At 43.3% G+C, this 25,427-nt stretch overlaps 1 protein-coding gene across 49 annotated transcripts in view; it reads left to right on the plus strand.

The window, feature by feature from the left end:
- The window catches only part of ANK3 (ankyrin 3), a 756,238-nt gene that overhangs the window by 507,024 nt on the left and 223,787 nt on the right, over window positions 1-25,427 (plus strand). For 40 of the 49 annotated variants that reach the window (XM_077258828.1, XM_077258804.1, XM_077258795.1 and 37 more), the window contains 5 exons: window positions 8,052-8,150; window positions 8,785-8,970; window positions 10,850-10,873; window positions 12,879-12,977; window positions 22,395-22,493. In XM_077258828.1, coding sequence (XP_077114943.1) covers window positions 8,052-8,150; window positions 8,785-8,970; window positions 10,850-10,873; window positions 12,879-12,977; window positions 22,395-22,493 — 507 coding nt within the window. The remainder of the gene's footprint in view (window positions 1-8,051; window positions 8,151-8,784; window positions 8,971-10,849; window positions 10,874-12,878; window positions 12,978-22,394; window positions 22,494-25,427) is intronic. The other 9 variants (XM_077258825.1, XM_077258807.1, XM_077258818.1 and 6 more) reach the window with 1 other exon arrangement.

Below are 25,427 nucleotides of genomic sequence, written 5' to 3' on the forward strand. Positions count from 1 at the left end.
GCATGTGTTGTGAATTTGGATTCTGGGCTCCCCCGGTGGCCGCTTGTGGAATTGGACTTGTCATCCTCCTTCCTGTTTCACCTGGTTCCATCAGTAGTGGGTGTCGCTATTTAAGCTCATTTCTCTGGTGGTTTCTTGCCGGTCAACAATGTTATCTGATGCCTCTCAGTGCTTGTTCCTGCTTCTAGACTACTACTAGATAAGTTGGACTTTTGTCCATGTTTTGTTTTGCCTATTTGTTCCAGTTCACAGCTGAAGTTTTGTTACTGTGTCTGGAAAGCTCTCGTTGATCAGGGATTGCTACTCTGGCGTTATGAGTTAATACCAGAGTTTAAGGTAATCTCTGGATGGTGTTTTGTTAGTGTTTTTCTGCTGACCATGAAAGTATACTATCTGTCTTCTGCTATCTAGTAAGCGGACCTCAAATTTGCTAAGACTATTTTCCTGCTGCGTTTGTTGTTTCATCTGAACTCACCGTCATTATATGTGGGGGGCTACTGTCTTCTTTGGAATATTTCCCTAGAGGTGAGCCAGGTCTTATATTTTCCTCTGCTAGCTATTTAGGTCTTAGGCCAGAGCTGGGCATCTAGCGATAAATAGGTAATGCTACCTGGCTATTTCTAGTTGCGCGGCAGGCTTAGTTCATGGTCAGTATAGTTCCATCTTCCGAGAGCTTGTCCCTCTATAGGCTTGCTATGATCTCTGCCTGCAGAGATCATGACAGTTTGACCGGCCACTAAAGTGTTAAAGACCCAGGTTGAGAAAGGAGAGTTATAAGAAGTCTGCTGGAATTTTTTTTTTTTTTTTTTTCCTCCAGTCTGCCTTGCTGCAGTCTTTTTTCTCTCTCTCCTCCTAATCTCTGTATGGCTCTGTGTGCACCTGACAATAATGGATCTCCAGAGTGTAACTGCGGGTTTGAATAATCTCATCACGAAAGTACAAAATTTACAAGATTTTGTGGTACATGCTCCGGTATCTGAGCCGAGAATTCCTTTGCCGGAGTTCTTCACAGGGAATAGAGCTAGCTTCCAGAATTTCCGAAATAATTGTAAGCTTTATTTGTCCCTGAAGTCTCGTTCAGCTGGAGACCCTGCTCAGCAGGTTAGGATTGTGATTTCCTTGCTCAGGGGTGACCCTCAAGATTGGGCCTTCTCATTGCCTGCAGGGGATCCTGCGTTACGCGATGTGGATGCGTTTTTTCTGGCCTTGGGCTTGCTTTATGAGGAACCTCATTTGGAACTTCAGGCAGAAAAAACTTTGATGGCACTATCTCAGGGGCAAGACGAAGCTGAAGTTTTCTGCCAAAAATTCCGTAAATGGTCTGTGCTTACTCAGTGGAATGAGTGCGCCTTGGCGGCAACTTTCAGAGAAGGTCTCTCTGATGCCGTTAAGGATGTTATGGTGGGGTTCCCTGTGCCTGCAGGTCTGAATGAGTCCATGACAATGGCTATTCAGATTGATAGGCGTCTGCGGGAGCGCAAACCGGTGCACCATCTGGCGGTGTCTATGGAAAAGACGCCAGAAAGTATGCAGTGTGATAGAATTCTGTCCAGGAGCGAGCGACAGAATTTTAGACGGAAGAATGGATTGTGTTTCTATTGTGGGGATTCTACTCATGTTATATCAGCATGCTCTAGGCGTACAAAGAAGCTTGATAAGTCTGTTTCCATTGGCACCATTCAGTCTAAGTTTATTTTGTCTGTAACCCTGATTTGCTCTTTGTCATCCATTGCCACGGACGCCTATGTTGACTCTGGCGCCGCTCTGAGTCTTATGGATTGGTCCTTTGCCAATCGTTGTGGTTTTGATTTAGAGCCTTTGGAGACTCTTATTCCTCTGAAGGGGATTGACTCCACCCCATTGGCTAATAATAAACCACAATACTGGACACAAGTTACCATGCGTATCTATCCGGATCACCAGGAGATTATTCGTTTCCTGGTGCTGTATAATTTACATGACGATTTGGTACTGGGATTGCCATGGTTGCAGTCTCACAACCCAGTCTTGGACTGGAGAGCAATGTCTGTGTTGAGCTGGGGATGTAAGGGTATTCATGGGGACTTACCTTTGGTTTCTATTTCGTCGTCCATTCCCTCTGAAGTCCCTGAGTTCCTCTCTGATTATCAAGACGTCTTTGACGAACCCAAGCTTGGGTCGTTACCTCCGCACCGTGAGTGCGATTGTGCCATAGATTTGATACCGGGTTGTAAATATCCAAAGGGTCGTTTGTTTAATCTGTCTGTGCCGGAACATGCTGCTATGCGGGAATATATAAAGGAGTCTTTGGAAAAGGGACATATTCGTCCATCTTCTTCTCCCTTGGGAGCTGGGTTTTTCTTTGTCTCAAAAAAAGACGGCTCTTTGAGACCATGTATTGATTATCGGCTTCTGAATAAGATCACTGTTAAGTATCAATACCCATTGCCATTGCTTACTGATTTGTTTGCTCGTATAGAGGGTGCTAAGTGGTTCTCTAAAATTGATCTTCGTGGGGCGTATAATTTGGTGCGGATCAGGCAGGGGGATGAGTGGAAGACCGCATTTAATACGCCCGAGGGCCACTTTGAGTATTTGGTCATGCCTTTTGGTCTTTCTAATGCCCCTTCAGTTTTCCAGTCTTTTATGCATGATATTTTCCGCGATTTTCTGGATAAATTTATGATAATATATCTGGATGATATTCTGATTTTTTCTGATGACTGGGACTCTCATGTCCAGCAGGTCAGGAGAGTTTTTCAGGTTCTGCGGTCTAATTCTTTATGTGTGAAGGGGTCTAAGTGCGTTTTTGGGGTCCAGAAAATTTCCTTTTTGGGGTATATTTTTTCTCCCTCTTCCATTGAGATGGATCCCGTCAAGGTGCAAGCTATTTGTGACTGGACTCAGCCCTCCTCTCTTAAGGGTCTTCAGAGATTTTTGGGCTTTGCCAACTTTTACCGCCGATTTATTGCTGGTTTTTCGGATGTCGTTAAACCACTGACTGATTTGACCAGACAAGGCGCTGATGTTGCTAATTGGTCCCCTCATGCTGTAGAGGCCTTTCAGGAGCTTAAGCGCCGTTTTGCCTCTGCCCCTGTGTTGCGTCAGCCTGATGTGAATCTGCCTTTTCAGGTTGAGGTTGACGCTTCGGAGATCGGAGCTGGGGCAGTGTTGTCGCAGAAAGGTTCCGACTGCTCCGTCATTAGGCCTTGTGCCTTCTTTTCTCGCAAATTTTCGCCCGCAGAGCGGAATTATGATGTTGGGAATCGGGAGCTTTTGGCCATGAAGTGGGCGTTTGAGGAGTGGCGCCATTGGCTCGAGGGGGCTAGGCATCAGGTGGTGGTATTGACTGACCACAAAAATTTGATTTATCTTGAGACTGCCAGACGCCTGAATCCTAGACAGGCGCGCTGGTCTTTATTTTTTTCTCGCTTTAATTTTGTGGTGTCATACCTACCGGGTTCTAAGAATGTTAAGGCAGATGCCCTTTCTAGGAGTTTTGACCCGGACTCTCCTGGTAATTCTGAACCCACAGGTATCCTTAGGGAGGGAGTAATTTTGTCGGCCGTTTCTCCTGATCTGCGGCGGTCCTTGCAAGAGTTTCAGGCGGATAGACCGGATCGTTGTCCGCCTGATAGACTGTTTGTTCCGGATGATTGGACCAGCAGAGTCATCTCTGAGGTACATTCTTCTGCATTGGCAGGTCATCCCGGAATTTTTGGTACCAGGGATTTGGTGGCAAGATCCTTCTGGTGGCCTTCCCTGTCACGAGATGTGCGAGTCTTTGTGCAGTCATGTGACGTTTGTGCTCGGGCCAAGTCTTGTAGTTCTCGGGCTAGCGGACTGCTGTTGCCCTTGCCTATTCCTAAGAGGCCTTGGACACACATCTCGATGGATTTTATTTCAGATCTGCCTGTTTCCCAGAAGATGTCTGTCATCTGGGTGGTCTGTGACCGTTTCTCTAAAATGGTCCATTTGGTTCCTCTGCCCAAGTTGCCTTCTTCTTCTGAGTTGGTTCCTCTGTTTTTTCAGAATGTTGTCCGATTGCACGGTATTCCTGAGAATATTGTTTCTGACAGAGGTACCCAATTTGTGTCTAGATTTTGGCGGGCATTCTGTGCTAGGATGGGCATAGATTTGTCTTTTTCATCTGCTTTTCACCCTCAGACTAATGGCCAGACCGAGCGGACTAATCAGACCCTTGAGACATATCTGAGGTGTTTTGTCTCTGCTGACCAGGATGATTGGGTTGCTTTTTTGCCATTGGCAGAGTTCGCCCTCAATAATCGGGCCAGCTCTTCCACCTTGGTGTCCCCGTTTTTCTGTAATTCGGGGTTTCACCCTCGATTTTCCTCCGGTCAGGTGGAATCCTCGGATTGTCCTGGAGTGGATGCGGTGGTGGAGAGATTGCATCACATCTGGGGGCAGGTTATGGACAATTTGAAGTTGTCCCAGGAGAAGACTCAGCGTTTTGCCAACCGTCATCGTCGTGTTGGTTCTCGGCTTTGTGTTGGAGATTTGGTGTGGTTGTCTTCTCGTTTTGTCCCTATGAGGGTCTCTTCTCCTAAGTTTAAACCTCGGTTCATCGGCCCTTATAGAATATTGGAGATTCTTAATCCTGTTTCTTTCCGTTTGGACCTCCCTGCGTCCTTTTCCATTCATAACGTTTTTCATCGGTCGTTATTGCGCAGGTATGAGGTACCTGTTGTACCTTCAGTTGAGCCTCCTGCTCCGGTGTTGGTTGAGGGTGAGTTGGAGTACGTTGTGGAGAAAATTTTGGACTCTCGTGTTTCCAGACGGAGACTCCAGTATCTGGTCAACTGGAAGGGTTACGGCCAGGAGGATAATTCTTGGGTCAATGCATCTGATGTTCATGCTTCTGATCTTGTTCGTGCCTTCCATAGGGCTCATCCTGGTCGCCCTGGTGGATCTGGTGAGGGTTCGGTGCCCCCTCCTTGAGGGGGGGGTACTGTTGTGAATTTGGATTCTGGGCTCCCCCGGTGGCCGCTTGTGGAATTGGACTTGTCATCCTCCTTCCTGTTTCACCTGGTTCCATCAGTAGTGGGTGTCGCTATTTAAGCTCATTTCTCTGGTGGTTTCTTGCCGGTCAACAATGTTATCTGATGCCTCTCAGTGCTTGTTCCTGCTTCTAGACTACTACTAGATAAGTTGGACTTTTGTCCATGTTTTGTTTTGCCTATTTGTTCCAGTTCACAGCTGAAGTTTTGTTACTGTGTCTGGAAAGCTCTCGTTGATCAGGGATTGCTACTCTGGCGTTATGAGTTAATACCAGAGTTTAAGGTAATCTCTGGATGGTGTTTTGTTAGTGTTTTTCTGCTGACCATGAAAGTATACTATCTGTCTTCTGCTATCTAGTAAGCGGACCTCAAATTTGCTAAGACTATTTTCCTGCTGCGTTTGTTGTTTCATCTGAACTCACCGTCATTATATGTGGGGGGCTACTGTCTTCTTTGGAATATTTCCCTAGAGGTGAGCCAGGTCTTATATTTTCCTCTGCTAGCTATTTAGGTCTTAGGCCAGAGCTGGGCATCTAGCGATAAATAGGTAATGCTACCTGGCTATTTCTAGTTGCGCGGCAGGCTTAGTTCATGGTCAGTATAGTTCCATCTTCCGAGAGCTTGTCCCTCTATAGGCTTGCTATGATCTCTGCCTGCAGAGATCATGACAGGCATGGCTGCCAGCTTCTGATTTCGAAGGGAAGTAAGCATGGTGTGTCTTTTACCTGCTGCACTAAGTTTCCATGGCCAACTACTGCATCTACGGTCCACAACACTGGCCATTTCTTGGTGCTTCTTCAGAGGCGTTTGAATAGTACAACTTGATTTCCCAGTCTGGCTATTCTTCACCCAGTTCTATGCTTTCCATACAGCTGTTTTTGTTACTCATACACATGACTAAAATCCTGCAAAATCCCTGGCTGTATGCAAGTGTACCTAGAAGACAAAATAGGGGAGCTCCATGGTGAAGTCCTGGTGATGAGAAACAGGGAAGAGTAGATGGAATCTGCTCACCTGGTGGAGTTGTGTAGGTCAGGTTCAAATTTGATGAGATCGTTAGTGTAGCAGACAAAACTGCTGACTGAAATAATTGCACTGCAAAAAGTGAGAGAAAAAACATTGCGGTGGGCGCTGTCACAATGAACACCAGGATGAGAAGGTGTAGTGATGCAACAAACGTTTATTAAAGACAGCAGCGCATTTCAAAATCAATCTGATTTCTTCGTCAGGCTGTCATGTATGATGAGGAAATCAACTCGATTGGAAACGCGCTGCTGTCTTTTAATAGATGTTTGTTGCTTCCCTACACCTTCTCATCCTGGCCTTCATCGTGACAGTGCCCGCGACAACGTTTTTTTTTTTTCCTCTGATTTTTTGCATCACATGTATCCCTAGAAGAATTGATGTTTTGATGCTCCTTTGAAGGCAAAAGGTTGTCACAACAAAACGTTGATTTTATTTTGATTTCTGTTTTGTTCCTTTCACTTTCAATTTTATTGATAAAAAATAAACTGGCAACACTTCTATTTTTGAAAGCACTCTTACGTTGCAGCATTTTTTACACACCTGCCTAAAACTTTTACATAGTACAGTTTGTTAAGTTACATTTAACTGGAGGGAGGGACAAATTTAGTTAACTGCCTAAAACTGTTACACAGTATTGTGTATGTAAAGCATAGTGTTGTATAAAAGTATTCTGCCCCTTTCTTTTGTCTCGTTTAAGTGCATTTTGTATGTATCTATTTCTATACTCGTGATTCATATATGCATTTTCCTTTTAGTGAAATGGAAATTTTCTAATCTGTCTTTAGGCTAGGTTCCCACAATGAGCTTTTGGTGTTGCAATTTTCTGTACCATTTCTGCACCCATAAAGTCAAATAGGTTATTTGCATTTTTTGAAAATTACCATACGCAGCTTTAAAATTTTGCTAAAAACTCATCGTGGGAACGTAGCCTTAATGTGCAGCCATGGGGACCATATCTGAATCAGAAGATGGTTGCTTTTTCAGAGTTCATGAAAGTCAGTTTGTATCTGGGCTTTGGTATCTGTCCTACCAATTTCTCCTTACACCAGAAGTGTTCTCAGCTAAAATCATTTTTCAATCCTGATAATTATTTAAGACAGGATTATCAACGATGGTACGGTCCCTAGAAGAGGTCAAAATATATTTAATCAATAGCAAGAACAAACTAAAGCATAGAGAGCTCCAGTCCAGGGAGTGCACCAGGGCTTAGATGTTATTAGTCACAAGTAAATCACTGGAAATGTCATCAAAATGACTTCAAGTCATTAAAGAAGGTTATTCAAGGGCAGGATAGAAAAAAACATTTCCCAGTAGGCTGCAGACAATGCTGCCTGAATGCTTTATGAATTGGAGCTAGTTTGGTGAAGGTAAAAGTAAATGTCCTTGGAAAATATTAAGTTTTATGGCAAGAGGGGATGAGGAAATTGTCCCGTTGTAATTAAATATACCGTAAGTAAAACAATAGAATGATTAATTAGGAATTATTACAGTAATTTTAATGTACGGTATATTATCATTGTTATCGTATTAAGTCTATCATATGATAACTTTTATTTGAAATGTTGGATGACAGTTTTCATCAAAGTTTCTAAATTTCTGAACAGTCCGTGATTTTTTTTTTTAAGCTGGTGGTTTTTGAGCAGAGAAAAATTCAGATTTTCTTATATCTACGGCAGGAATGCCCAACCACCTTTCTCTGGATCATGACCAGTAGGTCCCAAGAACACAACACGAGTAGAGATAGCGCAATTATTTCAGTCTCAGGATGCTTGGCAGGGTGGCGGACAAAGCAGTTAACTAATTCTTAACCAGATAGAATACTTAAGCATCCTCTACGTATAAAAAATTGGTAGAACAAAATAGAAAAAAAATTTCCAATGGGAAAAAAATAGGATGGGAAGCACTGCTTTTAGGGAATACCTATGTCCGACAGATGCTTCCGTACAATGGAGAAGCTAAAATTTTTCAAAATTTCCTAACGTCAAATGCAAATGTATTTATTTTTGTATTATATTTTTTTCCTTGTAGAATGGATTCACGCCACTGTATATGGCAGCACAGGAAAACCACTTGGAAGTTGTGAAATTTTTGCTAGACAATGCAGCAAGTCAGAGTCTTGCTACAGAGGTAAGTGTTGCACTTGGGCAAATGGTTCCTGAACAGTTGTTCTTTATGTCTTGGTAATATCATGGTTCTGGGTCCCTGTGCCAATTGTCTCCTACCATTATACTGTCATTGGACCATTTTATACAGTTTTATACAGTGAATAGTAGGCTCTGACCTCCTTCCTCTAACTACTGCCCTGCTGTTCACTCCCATAAAATGTTTCCACTACACATGGCAAAAGCGGCTACTTTGAGCTGAGACCACACCTGAACAATTGGGGAAACTCAATAAAACCCCAGGAATGCCACGTTACTTATGACATTCCATATCCTGGGGGCAGAATATCAGAAACAGGGTTATGAGACTGATTATACAGGTATCTCTGATGATAGTCATATGATCTATGGATAATTACCAAAACGGGAGCTCTTTGGCTATAGTGAATAAACTAAAAAATTGTTATTTGCTACAGCGATGAAAGTCTTGGGAAACCCCTTAATGAAGAATGGGGACAGGAATCTGTTTCTTCCTTAGGTTTAGGTTATAGACCCCATTCTAGCTGTCTCTCATTTACATCTCCACCGCCAATTGCTATTCAGTTATCTTCTTCTGAAACAGTTGAAATAAATTGAAATCACCCCATTTGCCTTCTCAGGATGGGTTCACGCCTCTGGCAGTTGCCCTTCAGCAAGGTCATGACCAAGTGGTTTCTCTTCTTCTTGAAAATGACACTAAAGGAAAAGTCCGCCTGCCAGCTCTCCACATTGCTGCCCGGAAGGACGACACGAAAGCAGCGGCTCTTCTCTTGCAGAATGACCACAACGCCGATGTGGAATCCAAGGTTCGTCTGTTTTATTTGGATGTAATAGACAATTTAATGCATGTTATAATGCAGCCAAATGTCTACCAGCAAAGCATCTCCCCAAGTTGCACCGCGAGCCCTTCCTTCTATTACTCTTATGTCTCCCTTGCTTCCACCCAACATCTAGTTTTGTTTATTTAGTCATTCCTTTCTGGAAATTTATGGGCACAGCTTTAAGTTGCCAGTTAAGTTTATTTCTTATTATCTACTTTTAATTTGTGCAGTGCATGTGCCAGCACATTCTGCTCACAGGAATGTCTCTGCCACTCAGATGCGAAAACTTTATTATAGGAGACTCACATGTAATTATAGGACAGAAGCGCCATGTACGTGACCAGACAAGGTCTCGCAGATAAGGCTAACAACTGTAGTGGGGCTATGGAAAACCCGAGTTAGGCTAGCATTAGTACTTTATACATCAGTAACCCTAACATGTATATCACCTATGCCTGTAGAAGTATAAGGTCATACATTAAAGGTATGCTACTTGTCATTGACCTACTGGTTAGAGGAACCTCGGCCAACACACAGTAGTGCCAGTAGTACATCACTGCATCTCCCCTTAGTTTCAATCAAAAAGAAGTCAAGATTTATTTTCATGGGTTGGTCGTTGTTTTCGAGTTTATAAGGGAAGATTATGTCAGAGTTCCTGTGTCTGGGAGGTCGGGTTATAGAAAAGACAATAAGGAGGAGTCAGAGAATAGGTCATTGCTAGGTCCGTTACACACCCCTGCAGCATCAAAGTAAACTTACTTGTTTATTTAGAAATTTTGCAGTATTTAGTCACAATATCGCACTAATATAGGTCCACTATATGGCAGCCTTACGAGACATATGGCATTGTTAATTTTTGCATCATATAGTGTCTGTTTCTATACTGCAGTAATACTGTAGTTTTGACCCATAACCTACAGACCTTAAAGGGAATATGTCAGCAGGTTTTTTGTTATGTAACCTGAGAACAGCATGCTGTTAAGGTTAAACCACTGAATTCAGCGATGTATCACTTATTAGGCTATGTGCTGTTGCTTCAACACATTGATGATTTTAACGCTAGGGCATTATCACTCCTGTGATTAGCAGCTCACTGTCTATAGACAATGTACGCAGAAAACTGTGATGTGGGTGGGGGCAGCTTTCTGATCTTTGCAACATGCTGCATCTATAAACTCTGATTGTGTCACAACTGCAGCACCCAGTAAACTAAGTGACACATCGCTGGAATCGGGGTCTCTCTTCCAACATTATGCTGCTTTCAGATGAGGTAGCAAAAACCTGCTGACAGGTTCCCTTTAATCTATCACTATACCATTAGTTCCTCACTGCATTGACTAGATTTGAGCCAGCATGGTCATCAGACTGTCCCATTACTCTGAGAAAAAAAAATCGAGATTTTTGATTTTTTCATGTAGACAACCTCTACACGAGCTGACTCCAAACTCAACATGGGTGCAGTTTTGTGCTCAGGGGGTCACCTTAGCTTTGGGCTGTAATGTGTTATCTTACATGACCCATTTTTGCAAACTCATAATAACGCAATCAGTAAATTATGTATTTCTTTTTAAATATTACCAATCCTATAAGACACGCTAAAATTATGTCTATTTTTTAGTAATCCAGTATAATGTCACACCCTAATAATTTGTTGAGGGTCACGTAATTTTTGTGTAACATGCATGATAAGGCATGCAGAATTCCACGCTAACACTTATCTGTAAGATGTAACTCCCCTTCTTTGCCTGTCGTGTGATCACCCACATCCCATAATATGACCATTAGTCTATGTCATCCATATCATCACTGGTGGACTAACCATTCATTCTTTTCCCCTTCTTTGCTTCCCAATGTGTAAACATAGGTGATGGTGAATAGGACAACCGAGGTATATATGTACACGCAGTCACTTGCTCATACCTTAGCACTGCTGCTGCTTTCTCCTTCTCTTCTTTGTTTTGCCTCCTATGTAGTATTGATTTGCTTTAGACTATAAGGTAGCATGTGCAATAGGAGGCAATACTGTAAACGGGGCTGCCTGCAGTAAAGAACCGGAACGGAGAAACAAATTATCAGCATGTCACATAATGCTTGGGACGTCCTCGTAAATATTTTATTGGCTTGGTCCTGAGCTGCAGACAGTCCTGAAACACTGCTTCCTAGACTGTTTTTCTAGTAGGCTTTTCTGCATGACACTTGCACTTACCTGGTGTCAGCAAACCAGCAATCGCTGCCAGAATTTGGCAGACCCTCACTTATGAAGCCCTTTATCGGCTAGCATGGCTGAAATGTTTGCTACCTCTTTACAAATTGCATCTAGTTTATTAGAGACATTGTTTGAAGGATGAATTGAAGACTGTTTGCATGTTATTAGTGGGCAAATTCTAGATCCCATAGCGTAAATGGTCGATTATACAGTGATCTCGTGTTCTAAGCAAAAGCCAATCCATAAGGAAACATTAGAGTATGCATTTAGTTATGGATTTCCGTAGTTTTTCTCATAAAAGGCAATGGCCTCAAACCTATGGGTCTCCATCTGTGGTTGCACATGCACTCCATGGTGGCTGCACAGGTTGGAGATCATCAATGTAAGGACACACTAAAAGTGAACATGTAGGGAGTATGACACTCGTATAATGTAATTATCTGGTTTTGATCTTGGAGATCATGGGACGATCATGGCATGAAGTATATTCATAAATGTGTGTATTCCATCCATGTAGACAAACACCATGTGTGGACATCATATATGCTACAACGCTCGTTGAAGAATGTTCACATTCACAATTATGATATTTGTATATTTATTAGCACAGCATTCTTAATTCCTATATTAGTTTTCAAGATAAATAGAGGTTAATAGATGTGAAATAAAAAGTTTAGAATGTTTGAATAGGAACCTATTACATAAAAATAGTAAATCGGTCTTGGTCACACAGTGTTGAACTGGGGTTAATTGGGCTAACAAGGGGAAATTGTTCTGAGCATCCTCCCTCCATTCACACAGAGCATGTCCATGTCTACTTCTAGTCACATTGTGACATTAGAAGTAGACATTGAATACATTAGTTGAAAGTAGAAAACACAGAGTACAGTTCCTAGTAGGAAGCATCTGATTGTCTCCATCACTAAGGCCCCCATACACATTAGAGGCAGCGTTCAACTGACCGCCATCTCAGTCAGCTCTCCCATTCAGAGGAGCAACCATTTGCCCGAGAGCTCCTGTGTAGTCCATTTGAAAGCCATCAGTTGGCGTGTCGGCTAGTGGCTTATCTCCGGGTGAGAAATGCGATTTGCAGTCTGAAATAGGACTTGACCGATTGATAGCTTCCCGATGATCAGTTGGCAGGTGCCCCCATACATATTAGATTGTGGCCAAACTCGTCGATATTTGTGGGATCGGACGACATTAGCCTAATGTGCATGGGAACCTTTTCTCCAAAAGGGAATTTTCTTCTGCTGGACCTTTAGGGTCAAGCATGAGCCCATTAGAGGATCCTCTGATATGCTGGTGTCCGCTCCTGTGTGTCCAGAACATGCAGGAAAAGTATACCTATGCTCAAAGATTGCAGTGACTCACATATACTATAGGCAACATTAAATGTACTTGTATTTAACTATAAAAAAAATAAATTAAATATGTAATCTGTGCTGGGCTACGGAAGGATTACGGATGATAAAACAGGCCGTGAGTTATGTCGACAGCTTAACTGTTGAACTATAAGTCAAATGCAGCAGAAGCAGGAATATTGGTCCGGTTACTGCTAATGTTTTGTGTGTGCCAATAGGTTTAGAATGTTATTGCCTTTGCTTTTGATATTGCTTATGTGAATTAATATTGCCATCATTGACCAATCCATAAAATTTACATTGCTCTTGTTTGGTCTTTCCAGAGTGGCTTTACACCCCTCCACATTGCCGCACACTATGGGAACATTAATGTCGCAACCTTGCTCATAAGCCGGGGAGCAGCTGTGGACTTCACTGCCAGAGTAAGTCAATAATCTGGGCCTAAATTAATTGTAAATTACTTCTGTTTCCTTATTCAGATCATTTATGAAACATAAGGTTTACCCATATCTAATGACGATTATCTCAGCAGAAAGGTAATGTCACTGGAAAAGAGTGATATCACAGGATCTTGGGTAGGTCTAGGTATGAATGACGATGACAAAAAAAGGGAAAGCGTATGATGTAACTTGCTCTTGCTAAGGTCCAGCAAGGACTGATGATGACAAATTTGTCTGGGAAAGAGAATGATGTCATTGGATCTTGGTTGGGTCCAGGAAGGTTGGGTCTGAAACAGGCTGCCATGAGATGTGGCGAGTTCTCCTTCAATGGAAGTCTTCAAACAGAGGCTGGACAGACATCTGTCTGAGATGGTTTAGTGAATCCTTCATTGAGTAGGGGGCTGGAGCAGACGACCCAGGAGGTCCCTTCCAACTCTAACATTCTATGATTCTAAGGCTTAATGATGACAAAAATGTGATGTTACTAGATGAGAGTGATGTCAGTGAATCTTGGTTGTGTGGAAGAAAGACTGATAACAAAATCCGATGTGACTGGGAGAGAGTGATGTCACTAAATCTTGATTAGGTCTAGCTAGTACTGATGATGACAAAAAAGTGATGTCACAGGCTCTTGCCTAGTTCTAGAAAGGACTGAGGATGAGGTGAAAGCTCATTAATAAAATACGGTTTATATATGATTTATACTATGGGGTGATGCTAAGAGACATCATATCCAAACCAATAACAACTAGAAGAGTATGAGCAGTGAATAGGACAGGGCAAGTGTTGTCTCTATAGCTATATGGATCATATAGGGATTTTGCTGAACAAGGCACTTGCATGACAGTTACAGCATGGGCTATGAAAAGAAAGCCCGGGGATTAGTGAAATAAAAGCGTTTTGGTCAGCCTATGTTAAACATTATCGATCACCTGACTCATGTTTGCCGTAATGCTATAGAAGCATTATTACTGATTGACATATGACCTAAGTGTTTTACCTTAATCTATCTTTGCTGACTGATGAAAATGGAATTTATTTTTTTTACCACTAGAATACTCCAAATACGAGAACTGTGTCTTATTTTTAGTTTCCAGCCATGTTTAATGTTGTTTTCATGAAGATAACTAAAATGAAATAAAATGTGAAACATCATATTCAAGGTTGTGGGGTAGTCATAAATTAAAAGGGCCTGAAACTTACTTATTGTCATATGCAATATTTGGCCATGCTAAACTTTTCACTTTATGGTAATTCAGAATGGCCTAAATTAATTTTTATTTTTAATTATTTTCTATTTTATCTGCTTCTCGGTATCATCAGTTTTGGAGTGTAGGACATTGTTACCTGACTGGGTGGATATGCTATATAAGAGTCTATTCAACATTAATGATGGCCCACTTGGGAGCTGCAACAATGGCCGTGCAATGATGAGGCTATATGCAACTATAAAAGGACACATCTCCATATACCTCTAATATCACAAAGAATATGTATAGGGGAATACAAGTAAAATAAAAAAGTAATTGAAAAATGGATAAATATTTTGTAAAAAATGTAACCCTATATTATTTTATAGGCCTATTTCAGCCTCCTAGGATTCTCTGGGGGTGGGTCTTTAAGCCGCCGTGCATTATTTCCCTGTGAGCCACGCCCCCTTGTTAAATACTATAAAAATATCACTAAATAAATTGATCTCTGGCCAATTTTTTTTTAAAAAAGAAAAAAGTGTAAAACTGAGGGGAGCAGCAGGAAATAAAATAAGAGCAAAAACTTGTTACTTTTGTTCTGGGTGGTGAAAGGTCCTCTTTAAGTTCCATCCTTAAGAATACGTCCGAATGTCCACTTCTGGGCATGGCTTTAGTAAACTCTACACAGAAACATCAGCTCACCGAGTAGGAAAATATCTAAAAGTCGGGTGCGGTGCATGGCAGCCTTAGACCGGTTCCTGAGTGTGTGAGACATGAAAAAGGAGAAAAAATGCCAGCAACCACAAAAATGAATACATTAAAACATCACATTTATTGTAGTACGTAAAAATCCAAAAAGAAGATTAAAAATACATACGAAAGATTAGACACCGGGTCTATGCATTTCGAGATGAGTAATTCTTATTAAGGTACCGTCACACTAAGGCTAGGGTCACATTGCGTTAGGGCAATCCGTTAAGCGCATAGCGCTAGCGGGTTGCGCTAACGCAATGCTTCCCTAGGGTCCGCGTTCGGTGTCCCCGCTAGCGCAGATCCCCGATCTGCACTAGCGAGGAACGGACCTCGGGCGCGCCGCGGACGCTGCAAGCAGCGTCCGAGGTCCGTCACTCAAATGACGCGACATCGCTAGCGCCCGCCCAATGTGGGCGGGCGCTAGCGACGCGCTCACCATTACAGGCTATGGCGGCGTTAACGGACTACGTTAACACCGCGTTATGCCGCGGTGTAACGTAGTCCGTTAAACGCGGTCACATAACGCAATGTGACCCTAGCCTAAGCGACGCTGCAGCGATACAGACAACGATGCCGATCGCTGCAGCGTCGCTGTTTGGTCGCTGGAGAGCTGTCACACAGACCGCTCTCCAGCGACCAACGATACCGAGGTCCCTGGGTAACCAGGGTAAACATCGGGTTGCTAAGCGCAGGGCCGCGCTTAGTAACCCGATGTTTACCCTGGTTACCAGTGTAAAATGTAAAAAAACAAACAGTACATACTCACCTTCGCGTCCCCCGGCGTCCGCTTCCTGCACTGACTGGGCGCCGGCCCTAACAGCAGAGCGGTGACGTCACCGCTGTGCTGTACTTTCATTTTGCGGCCGGCGCTCAGTCAGTGCAGGAAGCGGACGGCGGGGGACGTGTGAGAGACATCAGAGGGTGAGTATGTACTGTTTGTTTTTTTACATTTTACACTGGTAACCAGGGTAAACATCGGGTTACTAAGCGTGGCCCTGCGCTTAGTAACCGATATTTACCCTGGTTGACAGCAAAAGCAACGATACCAGCGATGTTTTACAATGGTAAACACAACGATACACGGCGATCTGACGACCAAATAAAGTTCTGAACTTTAATCAACGACCAGCGATATCACAGCAGGATCCTGATCGCTGCTGCGTGTCAAACACAACGATATCGCTATCCAGGACGCTGCAACGTCACGGATCGCTAGCCATATCGTTTAGTGTGACGGTACCTTTAGTCTTGACAGTCTTAGGGTACCGTCACATTTAGCGACGCTGCAGCGATCCAGACAACGATCCCGATCGCTGCAGCGTCGCTGTTTGGTCGCTGGAGAGCTGTCACACAGACTGCTCTCCAGCGACCAACGATGCCGAAGTCCCCGGGTAACCAGGGTAAACATCGGGTTACTAAGCGTAGGGCCGCGCTTAGTAAACCGATGTTTACCCTGGTTACTAGCGTAAAAGTAAAAAAAAACAAACACTACATACTTACCTTCCGCTGTCTGTCCCCCGGCGTTCTGCTTCTCTGCACTGTGTAAGCACAGTGGCCGGAAAGCAGAGCGGTGACGTCACCGCTGTGCCCTGCTTTCCGGATGGCACTTACACAGTGCAGAGAAGCACAGCGCCGGGGGACAGACAGCGGAATGTAAGTATGTAGTGTTTGGTTTTTTTTACTTTTACGCTGGTAACCAAGGTAAAGCGGCCCTGCGCTTAGTAACCCGATGTTTACCCTGGTTACCAGTGAAGACATCGCTGGATTGGTGTCACACACCGATCCAGCGATGTCTGCGGGAGATCCAGCGACGAAATAAGGTGCCGACCTTCTAGCTCCGACCAACGACATCACAGCAGGATCCAGATCGCTGCTGCGTGTCAAACACAACGATATCGCTATCCAGGACGCTGCAACGTCACGGATCGCTAGCGATATCGTTGTTAAGTTGTTCAGTGTGAAGGTACCTTTAGTCAAGACTAAAGGTACCTTCACACTAAACGATATCGCTAGCGATCCGTGATGTTGCAGCGTCCTGGCTAGCGATATCGTTTAGTTTGACACGCAGCAGCGATCAGGATCCTGCTGTGATATCGCTGGTCGTTAAACAAAGTTCAGAACTTTATTTGGTCGTCAGACCGGCGTGTATCGTCGTGTTTGACACCAAAAGCAACGATACCAGCGATGTTTTACACTGGTAACCAGGGTAAACATCGGGTTACTAAGCGCAGGGCCGCGCTTAGTAACCCGATATTTACCCTGGTTACCAGTGTAAAATGTAAAAAAAACAAACTACATACTCACCTTCGCGTCCCCCGGCGTCCGCTTCCCACACTGACTGAGCGCCGTAAAGTGAAAGTGAAAGTACAGCACAGCGGTGACGTCACCGCTCTGCTGTTAGGGCCGGCGCTCAGTCAGTGCAGGAAGCGGACGCCGGGGGACGCGAATGTAAGTATGTAGTGTTTGTTTTTTTTACGTTTTACGCTGGTAACCAGGGTAAACATCGGGTTACTAAGCGCGGCCCTGCGCTTAGTAACCCGATGTTTACCCTGGTTACCCGGGGACCTCGGCATCGTTGGTCGCTGGAGAGCGGTCTGTGTGACAGCTCTCCAGCGATCAAACAGCGACGCTGCAGCGATCTGCATCGTTGTCGCTATCGCTGCAGCGTCGCTTAATGTGAAGGTACCTTAAGAGATAGTCAACTCGAAATGGTTAGACCCAGTGTCTCATCTTTTGTATGTATTTTTAATCTTCCTTTTGGATTTTTACGTACTACAATAAATGTGATGTGTTAATCTTTTCATCTTTGGGGTTGCTGCCATTTTTCTCCTTTTGGTAAACCTTGCTTGTTTTGTGACCCAGTTCCTGAGATTCTCCTGTAACTGTTGACAAGAGAACGGGAAGATATACGCTTGTTTTGTGGACTTCAAGAAGGCCTTCAACTCAGTGTGGCACCCAGGACTATTCCTAAAACTGCTGGGGAGCGGAATAGGAGGCAAAACATATGACGTCATCCGAAGCTACTACACTGAGAACAGTTGCAGTGTGAAGGTCAACGGAAGGAGGACGGCCTTTTTCCAACAGAGTCGAGGAGTGAGACAGGGCTGCAGCCTCAGTCCAACGCTCTTTAACATCTACATCAATGAGCTGGCAGTGGCCCTAGAGTTCTCCTCAGCATCAGGACTCACTCTCCATGACACCCAGGTGAAATTTCTGCTGTATGCAGATGACCTTGTGCTGTTATCACCAACTGAGAAAGGCCTCCAAGATCATCTGAAAATCCTAGAGACCTTCAGCAGCACATGGGCACAGCCAATCAACGCGAAAAAAACTTATAGCATGGTGTTCCAGAAAAGAAAGCAGAAACCCACTGGCCATCCTACCTTTATGATAGACAACCGTCCACTTACAGAAACCAACAGGTACACCTACCTGAGCCTAGAACTCTGCCAGTCAGGGAGCTTCAAGCAAGCCATAGAGTTACTAAAAGACAAGGCATCCAAAGCTTTCTATGCCATCAGAAGGCGTCTGTACCATCTCAAGGCACCAGTAACCATCTGGCTAAAAATCTTTGACTCCATCATTGCCCCAATCCTTCTGTATGGTAGTGAGGTCGGGGGCCCAGTCTCATACCCAAACTGGTCAAAGTGGGATGCTGGGCCAACAGAAATATTCCACCTAGAGTTCGGCAAGCATCTTCTCCAAGTCCATCGGAGCACATCAAATAGCGCCTGCCGAGCAGAGCTGGGCTGATTCCCACTACACATCGCAATAAAGAAGAAGGCACTGTCATTCAAGGTTCATCTACAAAGTAGCAGTCCCAGCTCCTACCATCACAAAGCCTTCCTACACCAGGAAGCCTCAGGAAGCCTCCCAAGAAAAAGTACCCAAAGCCAGTCTGACCAAGCCATCAACCTACATGGCCTGACAAAAGGTGAAATCCAGAAGATGGTACACAAAGTCAAAGAGGAATATCTCAGCATCTGGAGGAACGACATAAACAAATCCAAGAAACTGACAATATACCAGAATCTACAGAGGGAGTACAAACTGGCCCCATATCTAGAGAAACTAGAAAACTCCAAAGATCGACAGATCCTGAGCCGGTACAGACTGAGCGCCCACAGCCTATTCATCAAATCCGGGCGGCACTGACAGAAATACAAGCCCCGAGAGAGCAGACTCTGCCAGCAGTGCCCCCAGGAGGCCATGGAGGATGAGGCCCACTTCCTGCTGAGATGCCCCAAATACTCCGCAGTTAGGGACACTCACTTCAAGAGACTGTCTGATCTCCTCCCAGACTTCACCTCCATGGAGGAGGAAGAGAAACTGCCGATAATACTGGGGGAAAAGGAAAGTGCAGTGGCCGTAGCAGCGGAATATGTCAGTGCCTGCCACAGACTAAGAGGAGCCTGATATGTCATGGACCCCTGTACCCCAACACTAAACATATCCCTATCCCCCCGACTAAAGAGCCTGATATGTCATGGACTCCTATACCCCACCCTGGAAACATCCCGTATCCTCTAAAAGGAGTCTGATATATCCTGGACCTCTATATGCCTCCCTTCCCCACCCCCGTATTTTTACCATATGCTTTGGCAATGCTAACGTGTACTTAGGGTACTGTCACACAGTGCAATTTTCCAACGATCACGACCAGCGATACGACCTGGCCGTGATCGTTGGAAAGTCGTTGTGTGGTCGCTGGGGAGCTGTCACACAGACCGCTCTCCAGCGACCAACGATGCCGAGGTCCCCGGGTAACCAGGGTAAACATCGGGTTATTAAGCGCAGGGCCGCGCTTAGTAACCCGATGTTTACCCTGGTTACCAGCGTAAAAGTAAAAAAAAAAAAACGTACATACTCACATTCCGGTGTCCTTCAGGTCCCTTGCCGACTGCTTAAGTGCTTCCCGCTCTGACTGAGTGCCGCCGTAAAGTGAAAGCAGATCACAGCGGTGACGTCACCGCTGTGCTCTGCTCCGGCCGGCAGTCAGTCAGAGCGGGAAGCAGACGGCAAGGGACCTGAAGGACACCGGAATGTGAGTATGTACGGTTTGTTTTTTTTTACTTTTACGCTGGTAACCACGGTAAACATCGGGTTACTAAGCGCGGCCCTGCGCTTAGTAACCCGATGTTTACCCTGGTTACAAGCGAACGCATCGTTGGATCGGTGTCACACACACCGATCCAACGATAACAGCGGGAGATCCAGCGACGAAAGAAAGTTCCAAACGATCTGCTACGACGTACGATTCTCAGCAGGGTCCCTGATCGCTGCTGCGTGTCAGACACAGCGATATCGTATGGATATCGCTGGAACGTCACGGATCGTGCCGTCGTAGCGACAAAAGTGCCACTGTGTGACAGTACCCTTAGTCCTGCCAATAAAGCTCATTTGAATTGAATTGAATTGTATCAATGGCATTCCAGCTAGGTCAAACAATATCTTGCTCTGTACTGATAAGGAGCAAGAAGCTCTGAAACAGCGGTCTATAGATGGTTATCTGTGCTTTGGCCAATATCAAGGCTATTTCACGAGTGGGACATTGGCTTACATGGTAGATAGCTATGGATTGTACAGATAGGACGCTTTTCTTTCTTATGGATGACAGCTGCTTTGCATTGTTTTAGACCCAAATTCTGTCGGTTTTTTTAAGAGTAAGTTCATTTATTATGCTTGTTACATATATTTGTTTAAAAAAGAAAATTCTAATCAAGGAGAAATTGTACCAGGCTGATGGCAATTGTTTAATATTCAAGCATTTGCTTATTGGAGTTTTCAAAGGTTGTGAAAAAAAAAGGTCTTTTTGAAGCAGCAATAAAATAACATTCATGTCACGGCAACACAGCAAAGTGTGGATCTAAGTTCCCAAACTCTGGGTCAGTTTGGGTGAGAAAAATCTACAATATGCAATAAGTAGAGCAGAAGTAATGCACCTAAAGGAAATGTGCAACAATATTCCGCACTGCAGCTGATTTGTCTTTATAAAACATTCATGAATAGTGTATAGTTCAGAGAGTATGTTGTGTAACTGCAAACGCAACAAGATTTCAGGATCTATCTGTAATGCTTATATTACAACATTGCCCATAATCACATTGACATGGATATTAATTTGTTTATAATTGAAAAACCTCTTACTGTTCCTCTTGTTCACATTCGTCAAGATTAATGTAACTCTCTACTAATTGGTCTCCCTCTTACTAATCTCTCCCCACTCCAATCCATGCTGAATGCAGCCACCAGGATCATATTCCTACCCAACAGCTACACCGATGCCTCCACCCTGTGCCAGTCGTTGCACTGGTTGCCCTTCTGCTACAGAGTCCAATATGTATTTATCACTCTCATCTACAAACCCTAGATTTCCTCCCTCATCTCAGTCCACCACCCTACTCGTGCCCTTCATTCTGCCAATGACCTAAGACTAGGGATGGGCGGAACAAACTTTTTAGAAAGTTGAGTTTAGGTAACAGAACAGTACCCAAACGTCCACCAGAACTTGAACCCCATTGAAAATAATGCATACTTACACTGCTAAGAAATTAAAAATCTCTACGTCTCTCTCCCCTCTGCACCACCCCAACTTGCACTGAACACTGCACTGGACATCAGAAGAAAGTCTGTGTTCGGCGTTCAGGTGCCAGCGACGAACATTTATAATACCGTAATCTGAACCTCCCACTCCCGTCTCCAAGACTTCTCATGTGTTGCGGCAATTCTTTAGAATGCACTACCCAGGACAATTCGATTAATTCCCAATACCCACAGTTTTAAGTGTGGCTTAAAAATGCATTTCTTTAGACTGGCCTATCTTCTAACCTCACTTATCTAATTATCCCCATTTTGCACATACAAAATTTTCTTAAAAATTAGGACCCTAGTATCATCTGTTCACACACCTCCATTCACTTAATAGCCCTCTGTGACTGTCCTTGGTGAACGGTTCATGCAACGTTATGTGAATAACCTATGTATTATTTTGATGGCTGGATTGTACAATACAAGCTCTTTTTATCAATGACCTTTCGTGTCCCCTCCTACCTTTCTGCTTTTGTTTTATAAGCAATTGGTGAACTTTGATCTCTCACTGCAGACAGATCTGTAGACAGATTTGAGCAGTTTTTGAGAATGTTTCAGTACAGGAGAGAAGTGACTTATAAGTGTCTAGGGAAGAATTTTTATCCAATAAGATACATTCTACAGTTTCTAATGTTTTCCTTGTACTATTTTATCTAAAAAATAAATAAAATTGTAGTTTATATCCTAACGTTTGCCATCATTACTTTGCTGCTGAGGATCTGATTCCTGATTAGCTATCTAACATCAGACCAGTGTTTAACACTGTCAGTTCTGGGATTGTATAATTTACTACCTTTCAAAAATGTGTTATTCTTTCCCTTGCTCGACTTTGCATATGTAAATTATTTTGTGCTCTTGTTTCTCCTAGAATGACATTACTCCCTTACATGTGGCTTCCAAGAGAGGCAACGGTAACATGGTGAAACTTCTTCTTGATCGAGGATCCAAAATCGATGCCAAAACTAGGGTAAGACACATTTAAGACCTACCCAATGATGGCATAAAATGGGACTTGTCTGTGAGTGTGACATTGGACTTATACTTGTCATCTTCTGTGGTTTAGCAAGGAATATTTTCCGATTCTTAAAAGGAAACTAGGCTTGATGGGTGATCCAATGATCTCTCTGACATGATTGGAGACAACAGTATTATAAACAGCGTGTGAAAAATAAAAAAGAGTAAAGGGTGTTAGTACAGATTTTACACTGTGCCCCAGGCACATCGAGCTGTGCCCACTGACGCCCTAAGACTATGTTAAGTCTTAATGAAAGGGGCGGCTGGCGTAAGAAGTGACTAATTTACTACGAGGTGCACGCCATTTAAATAAGCCCTCCCATCAAAGTTTTCATCCTCTTAATATATTGCAGTCATCATATTATATGGTGCTGTGCACTTACAATTGCTAATTTTTCCTTTCTACCCAGTTAATTCTGCTTTTTTTCACTAGGTCTATGACATCATGTGATTAACAACAGCTTGAATCATTCTAAGCTCTATGTAGAAATATGAAGTCTCACTTCCCTGTATGAGTCATCATTAAAACTACAATTCTAGCTCACTGTAAAGTCAATTTAAAGGGGAAGAGCAGAGCAGCTGGAGCTGGATTTGAAGCTGGTATGGAGCTGGGCTGCTAGGGAGTTTGCAGTGATATAGAATTGTAGTTTTAATGATGACTCATGCAGAGATAAAAAAGAGACTTCCTGTTTCTACATACAGCTTAGAAAGATTCAGCTAGTCTGTTTTTAATCACATGATGTCCTAGACCTAATGGTAAAGAGAAGAACTAGCGGTGTAGAAAGTCAAAACAAGCAAATTAAATGATACAGTGCTATATTCTGATGACTGCAATATATTAAGAGGATAAAAACCTTGATGGGAGGAGGAGTGCTTCTTTAATGAATTAGGTGCATTTTACAACTGCTTTTCAATTCCAGCAAAAAATATACTCTAGTCCAGGACTGGAGTACATTCCTGGAGTAAGTTAAGCCAGTAAAGTGGAGTAATGTTTCATACATGTGACGTGCTGGTTTGGCCATTGTTCATCCCACACATATTGGCCAGAACTGGCTTGAAAAAGTCGTTAAAATTCATGATCCACGTGTGCGATTATGAATAGTTGGGTAATAACACCATCAGCGAATATCACAAGACATAAAAAAGGAAAAGAAAAGTGACTGTAACAAAAAGGGCACATGATGAATCAAGCCCCATGTTCCAGACAGATCTACCATATAAGCTGTACCGCACTTACAAACACTATTTATAGGGGAAGACACATAAAAGTCTGTTGATCAGAGTAACTTCAGAGTATTTGCAGCTCTTGAGAGCGTCATAAAACCACACAGATATCATACATTTTAATGAGTGCGTCTGGAAGGCAGAAACATCTCTGGCGGTGATGCTGAATATGCATTCAGTCTATAACTCGCGCATCATGTCTTACGTAAAGCTGATGCTGCAGTATTGATTTTTTGGGAGAGAATCCAGTCTTATGCTTTATCCATTATATATTACCTGACCGGCACAAAGAGAACAAGAGGTGAGATATTACCTGTGAGACTGGATGTCTTCCCTGCCTGACTTCATTTTGCTCTTCGTGCTATAGAAATCTATTTAACCCTTCTATCTGTTAAAATATATAGACCGTTGTAGACTGAACACATATCCTACTCTGAGCCCAGGCATAACATGTTGACTAGTTTCCCATTTCATAGGTAAAATATACAGATATATGTACAGATATAACCTAGATGACCAGTCGTGCATTAGTGCCATGATAGCCCATCACTCGAGAGCCAGTAAAATACCATGAATATCGCGTTGCGCTATTATACTGAACCGTTCTTTTGGCTGGCCATGACTTTCTGTATACGAGGACACGTCTTAATGTCATAGCTATTTGCTTACTTTACGCAGATGCCAGAGTCATCTCAGCTGCTCCCTAGGATCCCTGGAGCTGGACCAGAGTAGTATCTTGCAGGTTTTTAGGCCTTTTACCCAAAGTATAAATAGCTGAAAGTGATTTCTTTACAGATGTTAACCGTTTATATATTTAATAAGACCCTTCTGCCATGGGGATCCTTCCAGCCCTCTTAGTGCAGCAGTGGCAGCATGCAATGGCCCTGGAGGCTTACAGACACTGACTAGAGACTCAACAAGGTTCATTACCAGGGGCTGACATTAGTCAAAAGCTGTCTGATTACATATGTGCAAATGCTACAGAGCGCTCAGTGGTTCCTAAAAAACAAGATACAGTCAGTAATATCTATACAAGGTCATGTGAGCTTATGAAGGTTATGTTATCTATCTATCCATCCATCCATTCCATATCTATCTACACTAATGAGCAAAAGGTTAACAACGTTATGAACTTTTGACTTTCAGGCTCCATGTCTCACCATTCACTACTGCTTCGAACATGAGACCACCATCATTTTATAGACAATCATCTTGGCTGTCTCATACATAAGTGTTACTTGCAACTATTTAGCATATTATTAGTTATGCAGATTGTCAAGTCACTGCATTGTCACTGTTTTGCTTCTGGTGGTGGAAAATATATTTCTGCCTGTATACTACAAATTACAACCTGTTCTCACATTCACTAATACCTCAGTGTGTTATTAGGTTCATTCCTAACTGAAAGGTCATTGGTACGAACTTGAGGAGCAGCCATGAGGAAGGTTTCTCAAGAAAAAAGTAACAGCATCATCCAGCTCATCTATAGCGGTCTGTCTGCCACGAAAATTGCCAAACTGCATCATGTGAGTGCCATGATAGTTGGAAGAATATGAAATGAAGCCTGTCTATCCATTCAAAAGCCAAGAGGTGGACGTCCAGGTAAAATATCGGAGTCTACAGGTCAGCTCATCATAAGGTCTATCAGTTCTGGCTTGACAAA

This window comes from Ranitomeya variabilis, chromosome 4, assembly GCF_051348905.1.
Source record: "Ranitomeya variabilis isolate aRanVar5 chromosome 4, aRanVar5.hap1, whole genome shotgun sequence".
NCBI classification, from domain to species: domain Eukaryota; kingdom Metazoa; phylum Chordata; class Amphibia; order Anura; family Dendrobatidae; genus Ranitomeya; species Ranitomeya variabilis.